The following is a 15,589-nucleotide window of genomic DNA, read 5'->3' as shown; positions in this document are numbered from 1 at the left end:
CATTGATCTGTGCGGTATTTTCAGCGCTTATCTCATGCAGTTTTCCTGATTCATTCTGCATGTCATCAATACCAGCACAAGCTGTCTCAGTGTGATCTAGTCACGCCTTAATATCACCAAATTTTTTATCATGACCGACCAGTTTCATTTCAATTGACTTTAGTCTGTCTAGCATTAACACCTGCCCAGATTGCAGCTCTTTCAAAACACTAAGAATCTGTTCGTTGGGACCGGGATTTGATTCAACATCACTGGCTAGCATGAGAAGTTTTAACAGCATATGCGCACAGTCACACAAAATAGAGCAAAAACGCCGTGGGCCCGGCAGCACCAAGAGTACATGGTGGCTACTTGGCTTAGAGTAAAGGGAATAAGGGTTCATTGCCTGCACCAAGAAGAAGCGTGAAAAGTAAGCACAGGCCATCGCAGGTGTTCTGCCAAGCCCACTGAAGGGCGCGCCGTGCCGCACTGGCTTTTTAACAGAATTCCACGCATGCGCAGAATGTAAAGGAGTGGTTCTGGTGTTCACATGACTCAGGGAAAGCCATGCTGCTTGGAGATACGGTCGGTGGTCTTGCACAAGCTGCACGGAATGAGGTGCGCTGTCACCAAACTGGTGATTTGAAGACCGGAAATGCTCCACCGGAGGATGCCCGGAAAGCAATAGTGTAGCACCAGGACCTGGCTCGAAGGTGTATGCGTGGTACGGGACACGGTGGCTGGAGGGCTCCAACAGCAGCAAGCCCCAAAGTCTGACGAACTGCACCAAGAAGAAGTGTGGAAAGCAAGCACAGACCATCGCTGGCGTTCTGCCGAGCCCACTGAAGGGCGGGCCGTACCGCGCTGGCTTTTTAACAGAATTCCACGCATGCGCAGAATGTACAGGAGTGGTTCCGGTGTTCACATGGCTCAGGGAAAGCCATGATGCTTGGAGATACGGTCGGTGGTCTTGCACAAGCTGCGCGGAATGAGGTGCGCTGTCGCTGAACTGGTGATTTGAAGACCGGAAAGGCCCCACCGCAGGATGCCCAGAAAGCAGTAGTGTAGCACCAGAACCTGATTCGAAAGTGTATGCTTGGCATGGGACACGGTGGCTGGAGGGCTGCAACAGCTGCAAGCCCCAAAGTCTGACGAACTCTGGGAATCAGGCGACACCGATTCCCCCGACTTGTAAAAAAGCTTGCACGGGCCAAACAGGCCAGTGTGTCAGTGACCGGCAGCACAACTATTTGAACCCCGCTGACGGAGCAAACCTGCCTTACCACTGCTGGGATTGCGGCTGCGACCCGCTGTTTTCCACTGTCAGGGCAAGGTGGAATGCAAGGGGACAACTGCATCAGCACGACATCCTTCCCACTCGGTTGTCGTGCTGCGCATGCTCGCCTGGCTTCCTTGGGAGGCGGACTTGCTTCAACAAAGCACAGTTCCAGCCGCAGCGTCTCTGCTCTGTCCTTCGTTGGTTGACTAGTTTATTTATTTAAGAAAAGTAGTGTGTTTTTTTCTGCATTTCAGTGAAGGAAAAAAATTGCAGGGGACATTTATGCTCCGCCCTAAGGGAATGACGCAATAGCGTTAATCGGGTAGTGCCTGTGTATGCAGGAGGCCGTTCTGTACTTTGCATTCATAGATCCCTGGGAGTCCTCGTACCACTCCTGGCGCAGTGGTGCAACGGCTAAGCGATGCGCCACTGTCCTGCGATAGCAGGTGCTCCCGGCGATGGGCCTTGTGTTGCCTCACTGCCTGGTGGGCAGGTTGTGATGCAAGGACCAGGTGGCCCACCTGTGCCTCCTAGGTTGCTCTCTGGGTGCCACCTGCCAGAGTCATGCTCGTGATTTTTCACTCTAGACACCAGCAGTGCCAAAATGGGGGATACTCTTCCCTGCCTCCGTTTCTTCTATTTCTCTCTGCTGTTAAGGAAAGGAACAGGCTTTTTTAGCAAATATAATTTACCTTTTTTTTTAAGTGCAGGTTGTTGAAAGTCAAGCTTGCCTCCTATGATACTTAATAAGGAATTGTCATCTGCAGGTGCGGAGAGGAGCAGGTGCTCTGCAGTCAACACGCCGGGTGGGCCCTGTGATATCTGGGCGCATCTACCGCTTCTTTGTGGCGACAGACCAGGACGCTTACTTTGATTGAGTGACTGACTCCCCTACTCCAAAGCCCAAGTGGCAGTGCTTCTTGGCTTTAGTCTGCCTCAAGATTGTAAGCCCTGAAGCAGTGCTTGCAATGGAGATGAGGCGGAATGACTGCAGTTGGTGGTCGAACATTCGCCATATGCATGATGTTGACATGAGCTGTTGGTGGGGCTTCTGGCCACTGCTGTGAGTTGATTGAGATTTACTCTCGCCTTGGATGATTGAAAGCTATAGTGATGACACCAAAGGCAGCTGGGAGTCAAGTTTGATTTTTAATAAGGGCCTGCCATCTGGAGAGGCATGATGTACGTAACATGTTTGCCCTGGACATTCCTGTACTGGACACGACCAGCAATAGGCACAGAGATGTGGGGTCGGGAAAAAGGATGCGGAAAAGGCCACATGCCTTGTGTGATCTGTTTGTGTAGGGCCTATTTTCCATTCTTTTATTCAGAACCCAGCTTTCACGAATAAGGTGCATGGTTACCTGTACAGTTTATGGACATTGTAGTTGACCATATGACAATGAGCTTGAGCAACTGACGCCTGCTGCCTGGCTGTCCTTCAGCTCTTTTTGAGCCGCTTTAATAGCCACCTTTATTCGACCAGTGTGAATATTTGCTTACTGCCTAGCATGTGGTGTCTCCTGCTGTGCCATTCGGTCAGGTACACTGGAACAGGGTGGAGGGGCAGAGCTCATCCTATGTGAATGGGGCAGGAAGTGGGCTTGCTGAGCACCCCACCCATTTCTGACATCCCTGCTTTAGGTTGTGGTGAGAAAGTTGGAGACACAATTTAAGTGCTGAAATTTTACACCAATGTGCATCTTGATGAGTAATTAGATTCGTCATATGTAGTTTAGTATTGCTAGTAATTTATTTGACACTGTGCTAATTTCTTGCAGTATATGTGCTTTTTAATTTTTTACTGAAAGCTACAGCTTGTCTGTTTTGCAGCAACTTAATTTAACCACCAGAGATGTAGGTTCCTCTTCTGTGGCCTACTGGGATTGACTTATTTTTATTGTAAATAGAAGATATTATGTTTGTAAGCTGTTGCAGAATGGTTTTCTTAGCAGGCTTTGTTAGCAAACAGTGTAGTGAAATAGACCTGTGCATGGATGTGGAGTCCCCCAGAGTGTCTCCTTAACCCATAAATGCCGAAACTTCAGGACATTAAAAAACAAACTTTTTATATAAAACTTTTTATTTTTTCACTTCAAAATTTAGTGTCATCTTTTTATTGATGGAAATATTTTTCCATACACTAACTTTTCAGCCGTCCTACAATGTAGTATACCATAGAGATCAACTTGGATATAACGGAACTGCAAAAAAACCACCTTCAAAATCTTCTCCCGTCACTCCAAGTCGTAAACACGGAGAAACGTTTTGCGATCATGCAGATAGCGCAACTGCGGCAGCAGCTACCACCACCCTCACCTCGGCTTGCGCAACGAGTGAGGTGGCAGAATGGGGGAGGCAACGTTTTCTTTGCGCTACCGCCGCCAGCATCATGCAAGCAGCCATGTCTTTTGCTATGTCCTATTATTTTTCACTGCTTTTGAGCATGTTGTAATGCCACGTGGTATGACCTTCCAAAGGCAAACGCAACGAACATGCGCCGACGGCGCTGAAGCAGTCGCGCTTTGCTATCGGAGGCGCTGTTCTCATGTCAGCTGATGCTTTATTGTCATTGAACTTTTCTGCCAAATGTCGTAACTCAGCACAAGCTAACAGAGTTTGTAGCGAGTTCATTATATCAAGGTCAACTGCCTCAACACCTTCAATACATGGAGGTCTCAAGTACACGCGCTTCAAAGGGGGCGTCGTTGGGGAATTGAGAAAATTTGTAATGTCGATTTCGATTCAGGGAGGTATGCGTACGGGCGGCTTGCCAGCGCACTTGCTGCTCATGGCTCACTACTGGCGATAACTGCTTCAGGGAGGTATGCGTACGGGTGGCTTGCCAGCGCACTTGCTACTCATGGCTCACAACACGCGATTGCTACTTCGGGGAGGTATACGTACGGGCTGCTTGCCAGCGCACTTACTGCTCACGGCTCACTACTGGCGATTACTGCTTCAGGGAGGTATGCGTACGGGTGGTTTGCCAGCGCACTTGCTACTCATGGCTCACAACACGCGATTGCTACTTCGGGGAGGTATACGTACGGGCTGCTTGCCAGTGCACTTACTGCTCACGGCTCACTACTGGCGATTACTGCTTCAGGGAGGTATGCGTACGGGTGGCTTGCCAGCGCACTTGCTACTCATGGCTCACAACACGCGATTGCTACTTCGGGGAGGTATACGTACGGGCTGCTTGCCAGCGCACTTACTGCTCACGGCTCACTACAGGCGATTGTTGCTTCAGGGAGGTATGCGTACGGGCAGCTTGCCAGCGCACTTGCTGCTCATGGCTCACAACAGGCGATTGCTACTTCAGGGAGGTATACGTACGGGCTGCTTGCCAGCGCACTTACTGCTCACGGCTCACTACTGGCGATTACTGCTTCAGGGAGGTATGCGTACGGGTGGCTTGCCAGCGCACTTGCTACTCATGGCTCACAACACGCGATTGCTACTTCGGGGAGGTATACGTACGGGCTGCTTGCCAGCGCACTTACTGCTCACGGCTCACTACTGGTGATTGTCGATTCAGGGAGGTATGCGTACGGGCGGCTTGCCAGCGCACTTGCTGCTCATGGCTCACTACAGGCGATTGCTACTTCAGGGAGGTATACGTACGGGCTGCTTGCCAGCGCACTTACTGCTCACGGCTCACTACTGGCGATTGTCGATTCAGGGAGGTATGCGTATGGGCGGCTTGCCAGCACACTTGCTGCTCATGGCTCACTACAGGCGATTGCTACTTCAGGGAGGTATACGTACGGGCTGCTTGCCAGCGCACTTACTGCTCACGGCTCACTACTGGCGATTGTCGATTCAGGGAGGTATGCGTACGGGCGGCTTGCCAGCGCACTTGCTGCTCATGGCTCACTACTAGCGATTACTGCTTCAGGGAGATATGCGTACGGGTGGCTTGCCAGCGCACTTGCTACTCATGGCTCACAACACGCGATTGCTACTTCGGGGAGGTATACGTACGGGCTGCTTGCCAGCGCACTTACTGCTCACGGCTCACTACTGGCGATTACTGCTTCAGGGAGGTATGCGTACGGGTGGCTTGCCAGCGCACTTGCTACTCATGGCTCACAACACGCGATTGCTACTTCGGGGAGGTATACGTACGGGCTGCTTGCCAGCGCACTTACTGCTCACGGCTCACTACTGGCGATTACTGCTTCAGGGAGGTATGCGTACGGGTGGCTTGCCAGCGCACTTGCTACTCATGGCTCACAAAGCGATTGCTACTTCGGGGAGGTATACGTACGGGCTGCTTGCCAGCGCACTTACTGCCCACGGCTCAATACTGGTGATTGTCGATTCAGGGAGGTATGCGTACGGGCGGCTTGCCAGCGCACTTGCTGCTCATGGCTCACTACAGGCGATTGCTACTTCAGGGAGGTATACGTACGGGCTGCTTGCCAGCGCACTTACTGCTCACGGCTCACTACTGGCGATTGTCGATTCAGGGAGGTATGCGTACGGGCGGCTTGCCAGCGCACTTGCTGCTCATGGCTCACAACAGGCGATTGCTACTTCGGGGAGGTATACGTACGGGCTGCTTGCCAGCGCACTTACTGCTCACGGCTCACTACTGGTGATTGTCGATTCAGGGAGGTATGCGTACGGGCGGCTTGCCAGCGCACTTGCTGCTCATGGCTCACAACAGGCGATTGCTACTTCAGGGAGGTATACGTACGGGCTGCTTGCCAGCGCACTTACTGCTCACGGCTCACTACAGGCGATTGCTGCTTCAGGGAGGTATGCGTACGGGCGGCTTGCCAGCGCACTTACTGCTCACTACGGTCGCTTGCTGCTCCTGGGCGGTATACGTATGGGCCGCTTGCCGGTGCACTACTGGCGAGTGTTGCTTCAGGGAGGTATACGTACAGGCTGCTTGCCAGCGCACTTACTGCTCACGGCCCACTACTGGCGATTGCCGCTTCAGGGAGGTATGCGTACAGGCGGCTTGCCAGCGCACTTACTGCTCATGGCTCACTACAGGCGATTGCTACTTTGGGGAGGTGTACGTACGGGCCGCTTGCCAGCGCATTTACTGCTCACGGCTCACTACTGGCGAGTGCTGCTTCAGGGACGTATATGTACAGGCTGCTTGCCAGCGCACTTACTGCTCATGGCCCACTACCGGCAATTGCTGCTTCAGGGAGGTATACATACGGGTGGCTTGCCAGCGCACTTACTGTTCATGGCTCACTACAGGTGATTGCTACTTCGGGGAGGTATACGTACGGGCTGCTTGCCATGGCTTCAGCAATGGCCCGGCTTTGGCAGCTTTGGTTGTGAAGTAGAGGTTTCACTCTAAAACTGCATGGATATCTGCAACTAACTAATATGCGTGAAAGTTACGCGTTTAGATATTGAAGTACATATGTTTTGTTTTGAAACCACTTTTGCCTAATGTGTAAGGCGCAAGACAGACAACATGAATTAATGCTGGAAGCGGAAGATAACATATTTGGCGGCGCTACAGGCGGTCGACATGATTTGTGTTTCGCGAGTATGCGCACACAGCTGATGCTGGTGGCGAGGGCCAAGGCCAACGGGATCCTGGAATAGGGAAGACCAACTAATGAAGCTTTAAATCTATCTCTCGCCCACACCTATGCCCGAACTTTTTTCTTCCCAAATAAATATTTTTACTACTGCTACTTCTCATGTCCGCGTGATTTCATGTTTGATGTTCCTCGATTTACAAGTGCGGAGCAGCTTAGGAACTCTCCTCGAACAAAGTTCATGCCGCAGCACAAAACTAGCTACAACGCACCTGTGCTTATGTTGCACGAAGCAAGTGCACCGCTCGTCGTGTTCGCTTAGTCAACTTAAGAGACTCTGGGCTGCAAACCAGCACTACGAGGACTAATATTACGGAGTTTAAATATATTCTGTAAACCAATCTACGAGGACTAATATTACGGAATTTAAATATATTGTGTGTACCAATCTCTTCTCCTCAGTCATGGTGTATGATGGGTTGGTGGCAACAGCTGCCAAATCAGTAGCATAACACTGTAAAAAAAAAAAAAAATTCATGTTTACGCAGAACCCTGAAAGCAATGCGTTGCCATCCACATTATGCAATTCATAAAACGGACACTTTGAGAAACGGCAAGTCTTTAAGAAGGACTCCATGTTCTTAAACACTCAAATTATGTGCTGTTGAGTAGAAAAGCCAACCCATAAAAAAATGTCTTGCATAGCCTGTAGCCTCTCTCAGACCATTCTATGTGTATTCAAGTCAAGCGGTTTGTCGCCGTTGGCTTGGACAAAACATTACGGCAGCAGTGCGTGGCCCAGACGACCGTACTAGCAAGTCCAGTTCACTCATACTGACGCTGCTAGTGTGACCAAAATGATCAGTGGAGTGTCATGTTGAACATAAGCTGTCAGCCTCATGCACGTTCACAATTTGTGTGACTGATCAACATGTCGACACATGTTCATGCATGCACAGTTGCAGTCCAGGTACAGAAGGATTGAATTATATTATGTACAAGACCTTCCTCTATGCATGTTGTGTTTTGCATACATACAAAGCATGTAGCTTAGAATGAGTCTTTGCATGAGTACAGTGATACGTTTTATTTCATGACAAACTGCCTACTCTGCATACTGCTGTCGGATTCATCTGAAAAGCACAAAAAGGAATTCTCATTTAGTAGTCACAGAGTGCTAATTATAAATAAATTTCACAAATGCATTTTAACCATCTTTTTGAACAACTGGCTTTTGTAAAAGCTTGAAAAGGTCATTTAAGAACCAAATCATTACGATTTATTGCCCATTTTGATGCAGATGCTTTTTCCTCTACATATTACTCATTGCACAACTCGGCAAGCAAGGAACAATGGCAACATCTGCGAATGGCTGAACACTTGTCCTCAAGCAAGCTTTTGCTCACAGCTCCCGTTATCTCAGCATGCACATAAAATGTATGGATCCCTCATGTCAACTGAATAGGCAGTCACAGGGTCACTGAGGTATTCCAGTATCTCTGCAGTTCGCCTCAGGAAGAACGGATTCTCAAGCTTCTGGAATGAGCTCTTGGCAGAAAATTAACCAATGGTTGTTGCTATGTGGACCTTTTTGGAATGATGACCCAGACAGAAGAAGTGACCCCATGTGTCTGGCGTGAAAAAAGGACGAAGACATGGGTCTTTCTGCTTCTTCATTACTGTGAAACGTTTATTACCTCCCTGCTTTGCGCAGCTTCACTGTCTGTTCTTTGGCTTTTTGTGGAACTATTCCATATTTTCCTCACAAAGCACTTGTGGAGAAGCAGAAAGGCCCATGTCTTGGGCTTCTTTTGCAGCAGGGACACCTAGTGAGGGCTCGCCTTTCTGGGTCGAAGAGGTCCATGTGTGGCGACAAACTTTGGGACAGTTTCTGCAAAGAGCCCTCTCTATTCTGAAGCCTAAGAATTCATTCATCATGAGGCACCCTGTAGATGTATGGAATACCTCAGTGAGCTGTTACCGGCACCCACTGTCACTTGACATCAAGGACATGCACTTTTCCTCGCCACCTGATGCAGTGATGTATGTTGCGAGCAAAACCATAAAAAAAAAGATTTCGGAGAATTGTGCTTCCTTGTGGAGGGAAGCGCAAGAGTCTGGCCATGCTCAGCTGTTACCTTCGCTTCTTGTTCGTTGAGTTCTGCAGTGAGTATTACGTGCCGAAAGAAGGTGTCTGCATCGGCCCGTGTTTAACACCCATCCTGAGCGACCTTCTTCTCGCACGGCATGACAGGCCAATCCATAAGGTCCTTCATGCACACAGTGTCATCCAGGTCTGTCAGCTATTTCTTTCTGGTCCTGTGCTGTGTTCCTAAATTAAGCACTACCTTGATTTTCTGCTTCATGAGGCCTAAAAGTGCTCCTCCACACGTCGTGTAGTAACCTGGCCATTTTTTCGTACACATTAGAAGCACTCGACTCTCAAGCCATGCATGCTGTAATTTAAGTGTGATATCATTAATTCTCACAGCACGAATATCTCGTGCAAGAATGTCTAAGTGCCCCCTTAGACATTAGAAAACAAAGCTTGGTCCCACCCGCTGCTTGAGACACTCTCTGTCATGCAGTTCTCGTTCCCTCACCAACAGGGGTAATTTTGAGTGCACCACTGTCTCCATCATGAGCACTTGGGTTGAAAAAAGTAGCTTGTTTTGTTGGACTGGAGATATTTAATTTTACTGTGCACTTGGCACTTAACTGCCCCGGACTACACAGAGCCAGTGATCAATCGCCCTTTTAATTTTGCTGTATATTTGGTGTATTTAGTATGTTCTTCTAGATTCTGATCGAAATAAAGTGACATAGTTACTAGAAATCTGGGCTCAACGAAGAAGGAGGCTAGCCAGATAACCTGATTGCAGTTGAATGCAAGTGTTGGCATCCTAGGCAGCACTTTTAAAATGCACACTGCGGCAGGTTTCCACATGGAACTTCGTGCTCCGAACATTTCAACCTTCCATTCTGCATAAAGGAAAGAAAATTCCTTTGGCCTTTCTTCACAAGCCTCTGCGAGTACACATGAACAGTCCACATTTTGCATTTAGTTGTGATAGGCTTGCCTAGACATATATGATGTCCTGTAGATTAAGATCGGGGATTAAAGATATTTTTTCTCAATGTCTGTTATACTGAGGGGGTACGAATATAAAATTGAAAAGCTTTTTTCTCTATGCATGAAATAGTTTAACTGAAGGTACAGACCCTGAGCTATTTGGTAGTAACTCAATCACTGAGCCAGAAAGCGCGTGTGAAGCACGAAAACCCCTTCTTGTTCTCGCTGTTTTTTGCTACTCACTTGAATAGACAAACGAAGGCAGAGAGAGCATTAGAAGAGGAACATGCAATACTATAAGTGCAGCAATTCATACTATTTACCCGTAGCTCATTATAATCGCATGTAACAGCGTATCTATTTACCATGCCAGAGCACTGAAAAAAGTTGCTAAATGAAGGTGTGCTGATCCAAGTGGCAGAAACAAGTAACATTTTGAGCACATAATACGACAATAGAAGGCTTGTCATTTCCAACAAAAGTTCATGACTCCTCCTGCTTACAAGACACAGAGCAGCATTCATTGTAGATTCTACCTGTGACACAGAAAGCAAGTTTTTGTTTGAGTGGACTGAACTAGGAAAGAAGCATAAAATACATCTATGGCGGAACGACTGAACTGAAAGGAATTGAGGGTACTGCAGTAGTGAATATATTGATATATTGCATGCAATATATATGTGTCCGATATTCTGACATTCAACACTGCTGCCATTGGCTTAGCCAACTAATTATACTTCACAAAAAATGTATTATCGCGAAAATACTAATACTATTAATATTTTTGCGATAATGCATATCAATGATATATTAGTATTGGTAGTAGCAGTGCAGATTCTATGGAAAAAAGGCAGGGGCATAGTGCTGGCTATCATTCTCATAGCAAGCAGGCACCTGACCAATGTGGCCAGCGTAAAGGAAACGGGAGGTACGACTGAAGAGGGGAAGGCAGATTGGCAGGCAAGGCTAGTTAAACAGAATGCTGAAAAGAAACATTAACACACAAGTAAAGATGTATAAGACCAACCAGACATATCATTGCACGGAGCGGAAAACTCTTATTAACCTCATTTAACTTAAAATGTATTATTCTCATATATACGTGTGCTATAAAGTGATAATTATTAATGTGTACCATAATTGAGCGAGTGAAACCAAAACGGAGGTGAGTTAGAGGTGAGGTGATGCTTGTGCCTTCGTAGTGGGAGGCAGAGGGATCATTCAGTTGAAGACACTAATTATAGTTAAATATCATAAAAATATAAGTAGGAACAAGTATGCAATGTTAGTAGCTGCACATTGCTTCACGCACCTGTCTAAAACGTGTACGTGCATGATTTTTCACAAGACAGTGTCTCCTTTTGTTGGGGTACCTGCTGTGGCAGTAGTATACAGTCAGGCCGGAATGAAGTGCAAACAGTGCTTATGAACAAAACAAAACGTCTTGCCTGTCTGCTTTCAGCTGTAGCTAGCCTGATTCATGTTTCAGGGTAAAGGGTCTTTGACATTCAGAAACTCTTTCTAAATGAATATCTTGCTGCAAAACATGCAGAACATGTCTGTAATGCATTTGATATCTGTCCAGGCTGTTACCTCCAACACCAAGCAGATATGTAAAGCCTCCTTGATGGCAAGAGAGATAAGGAAGATAGACACGCTTTGAAGAATGAAGATTTGATGTTGAGAATGGCAAATAAATACTTCTGCATTAATAGTGAGCACTTTAGGTCAGAACAAGGTGCCTTTGAATTTGGTTGCCTACAATTTGTTTGGGAGAATGCAAAAAACGTGATAAAAGTGCAATCTATAGATACAACATTGCATGCTGTGTAAGAAAACAAGAAAAAAAATGAAGGCAGTGCTATGGAAGAACTTTCAATCATTCAAGGCTAAAATGATAAAGCATGCTGATGTTTTTTTACCCTGGACAGAAATAGTGGCGCGGCTGACACACAAGCTTTGATGACAGTGCAAATCCGTGGTCCTGAACAGCAGACCTATGGCATTAGAGCGGCTGGATCCTTGAAAGTAGTACTATAACGGCAGTCTAAATGCTTTTGTGCACGACAGGTGGAAGTGCTTTACTTCAAAGCAACAGTAAACCACTGATGCAATCAAAAGTGCGTCTCTTCCACCAAACTTTTTTTGCCGCCAATGGAACGGCATTCATGGTTTCATGTGGAAACGGCAGTTAATTTTCTATGCAAAAAATTGCTCTGGGCCCTGAACTTTTTTAAAATAAAGTTCAAGAAATGCATTGCAGGAATTAGACGAGCCCCCCTCCCTACCTGCCCCAACCGCTTCTCAAAGTTGCCCCAATTTCCGCCTCTGCCTACAGCAACGTTAAGCTGAATTGCATGTAGCGGCTCATATGCATGCCGACCGTGTGGGTCCAAGTGAGGGAAGTCTGCGAGATGAGCCTTCGAATGATTGTTGTTATTTGTCTGCCATTTCATGCAACGACCAGGTGCACTTGGGACAGGTGTTAGAGTAACTCATGCGTCAGCCAAACTCACTCACGTTCGTCCATTCAACTATCAAACAAATTATGCCCGTCAAAAAGCTCTGGGCTGTTCGTTTTCAACCAATAGAGAGAGAGGTGCGCATGCGCAGAGCATGGCCGTGTGAAGATGCCGGATTGTAAAGGAGACTAACGGTAGGTAGAATTTGCAGGTAGGGAGTTGTCTTGCTGTCTTTCGTATGCTCCATGAACAGAATGTGGACACAAGAGCCCGAATCACATTGCATTTCTTACGAACTTTTTTGGTCAAAAAATTGGGGAATGCGCTTTTCTCAAAATTTCTTCATTAGGGCAGGAGGTTACATTGGTCATCAGGGTAGGGCATAGAGTCTCTTGCCTAGTATACTATTACCTAGAGAAAACACTGGTGCCTCATCCAGTTTGCATGGAGCTTCCTCAAGACTACTTCAACTAACATGGGTGCTCTAAGCATCATGGGCCGGTGCGCTACCGACTGCAGAGCCACAAGTTTTGACCCAAATTTAATGCAAAAATAAACATTTGATAATCAGGAATGCCTTAACATTCAATATCGTATATAAATTGCAAAAAACGAGCAGAAAAGCATGTAAATGCAAAGGTTGCCCAAAATAGAGATGGCTTGCTCTCCTATTGGCCAAGTAGTGCACACCACAGAAACTAATGTCTCGTGCTTAACGTGCACTTTTAAAAAGAAATATTTTAATGGCATTTCGGAAAACAAACCTTTTATTGGCGTCGTGTGCTGTTGCATTTTCACTACTATGGCTTTTGCACACTACGTTAGTGCCAGCCGTATGTACGTGGGGTGCGCTAGTCTGAGATATTTCCCACTCAATCCTGAAGCACCACGTATGCGCACAAACGTGGAGAACAGCATTTTCGTAATGGGAGATCTCAGTAACGCCGCTCTGTGTTCACGAAAAAATCGAAGTGTCCCGCACTTGAAGGGAGGAAAACTCCGGAGAGGCCCTTCCCATCAACATTCTTCCGATGCCCTTCCCATACAACACCCTGGGTACCCTCGGAGAAAAATGCGGAGGAAGTCGTGGTTTTCCTCAATCAGGAGGCCATCTTGTCCAGGCGCAGCTTAGCAACGGCGTCATAGTTGCTACTTACAAACCGGGCGGTAGCATCTTACCATTTGTGGTGCGGCGTAGGCATACCTTCCTGAACTGCTCGAGTTTATTTTTGGTGGAGCTCACAGGCTGACATTTGCGTCGTTCACTCATTTCTCAAGGTGGAATTCAGTGCAAAACTCTCGTTGAGTGCACAGATTTGAACACGCTTGGCGACAACGATCGCGCAGGCGTTTCGTCTGCTGCGACACTGCATGGAGCAGTCGGGAGGCCATCGTTGCTCACTGAGGGGCATTCGCTCTGTTCGTTCACCAGTGATTCAGCAGAGCGGTCATCAGCGTATTGTGTGAACGTTTCGTGTCTTGTGCGTGCAGTCACACTCCCGTTTCCATCGACCATGAAACATCGTTGCTAGTTATGTGTGTTCTTGCAACGCTTCAGCAATTCTAACTAGTGTTGATTATAATATAACTGCCATTTTTCTTTTTCGATGCTTGCACTTGTGTGAGCAGCGGGGGCCGTGACATAGGCAGAGTGCGATACTGTAAAGGAAGCAGCTGCGCTCGCTTTGTTCTTAGTGTGCAGAAACTTTGTTGCATGCCCGTTTGAAGCGCCTAGCGAGCTGTTTGCCTCTGGGACGTGCCGGGCTCAATTGTATTCGTTCATATTGTGGGGTTTTAATTGGGGGATAAATACGTTTTCCACCATTTAATCGCGGCTAACACTGTTCATAACTTCCAGACCCCACCCCATGATCACGTACGCCTTTAGCGCTAGTCCTGTGTGCCTCTTGTGTTCGTCGTGGCTGCGCTACCGAGCACACGCCGACCACGGCGGGCCTTGCTCAGAACAAAGGAACGGCACTCTGGCTGACACAAGGCATTTATTGCTACAACAAAAATAATGCCAGCTAGCAACAAGACACTAAGGAATCGAGGTCGTCCGACTCAACAGCAAGGTTACAAGCGAATGTTGGCCCACGCTAAGGCAAGAGATACTCCGAGGCCGGACGGGACAAGATGCGGGAGGACGGTCCTCCCCACGAGGCCTTGCCCCGTGGGCGTAGAGCGGAGCGCCGTGAGCGATACATCCGCTCCCGACGACGTTCCGTCAGCCGAAGAGGGTGATGTTGTGTCCCGCAGCAAGCCGTTTGCGGCTCCGGCGCCCTCTCGTTAAGTTAACCAGAGAGAGTCACGTGGTGCGCCCCGCATCAAGGCGATGCTGTTGCTGCAAGGTGCATCACGGGAAAGGGGACGGCGGGGCAGGTTACACAATATCGAGGTCGGGTCTGAATTTTTGGTTGTACGCTATTTTAAATCGAAAGCTTTACTGGCCTAGCGGCGCCGATTTCGTCGTGGGCTGCATGTTTGACCTTCATTTGACCGGAGCTGTGCCGCCGGCTTGGCGCATGCGCTTTCTGCAGCTGGGTCACCGCCTGACTACGCGACTCGCCGCGCGCCTGGCTAACCGCGCTGGCCTAGTCGGTGCGAGCTTGTCCATGCACGATCGAGAGCGAGGCCGGGCCGTCTTCTATAAGCATTGCGCAGGATCGGGAAGCTTTGAGCCGTCGTCGGATATCGCCCAGCGAACTGCCCCACTGGAGCGACGGGTACGCAAAAGCCGTAGTAAACACTACACACGACGCCAATAAAAGGTTTCTATTTTCCGAAACGCCATTCATCATCAGCCCGACTACGCCCACTGCAGGGCAAAGGCCCTGTCCTTTGCCAGCTGCGCCCACCCTATATATGCGGGCAAATTTCCTAATCACATCCGCCCACCTAATCTTCTGTCGCCCCCTGCTATGCTTGCCTTCGCATTACATGCCCTGCCCATGCAAGCCCATTCATTTCTCTAATCCACATTAATTTTTAATTTTCTGCAGTGCTGAAGACAGCCTTCAAGAGCCAGAATGAACGAATGTGGACTGACTGATGTTACTGAGAGGAAGAAGGAAAGAGCACGGGCCTGCCTACTGGCTCAAGCCGAGCCACGCTCGCTGCCGCTTGCTGAAAGTAGAGGGGTAAAGGATAGGAGAGCAAGAGTGAAAGAAAAGACGCGCCGCGCTATAGTCCCCTGACTGATCCCGGAGGCAGTGCAATACCGGGCCGACCCGTGCCAGAGTGCTGAAAGCCAAGCACTCCTCCATATTCCAAAAAT

General features: G+C 48.2%; 1 protein-coding gene across 7 annotated transcripts in view; it reads left to right on the top strand.

Annotated features, from left to right (window-relative positions):
• mms4 (Methyl methanesulfonate sensitivity 4) overlaps nucleotides 1-15,509 on the top strand; it is a 52,951-nt gene extending 37,442 nt beyond the window's left edge. For 6 of the 7 annotated variants that reach the window (XM_077633603.1, XM_077633602.1, XM_077633604.1 and 3 more), the window contains one exon: nucleotides 2,026-3,359. In XM_077633603.1, the coding sequence (XP_077489729.1) occupies nucleotides 2,026-2,136 (111 nt within the window). In that variant the 3' untranslated portion in view covers nucleotides 2,137-3,359. Of the gene's footprint in view, nucleotides 1-2,025; nucleotides 3,360-15,314 lie in introns of those variants that run through there. The other variant, XM_077633606.1, reaches the window with a different exon arrangement.
• The last annotated feature ends 80 nt before the right edge of the window (nucleotides 15,510-15,589 follow it).

Source organism: Amblyomma americanum, chromosome 8 (assembly GCF_052857255.1).
Source record: "Amblyomma americanum isolate KBUSLIRL-KWMA chromosome 8, ASM5285725v1, whole genome shotgun sequence".
In the NCBI taxonomy this organism is placed as follows: domain Eukaryota; kingdom Metazoa; phylum Arthropoda; class Arachnida; order Ixodida; family Ixodidae; genus Amblyomma; species Amblyomma americanum.
Note: the sequence above shows the minus strand (reverse complement) of the source record. Positions and strands in the feature narration are given on the sequence as shown.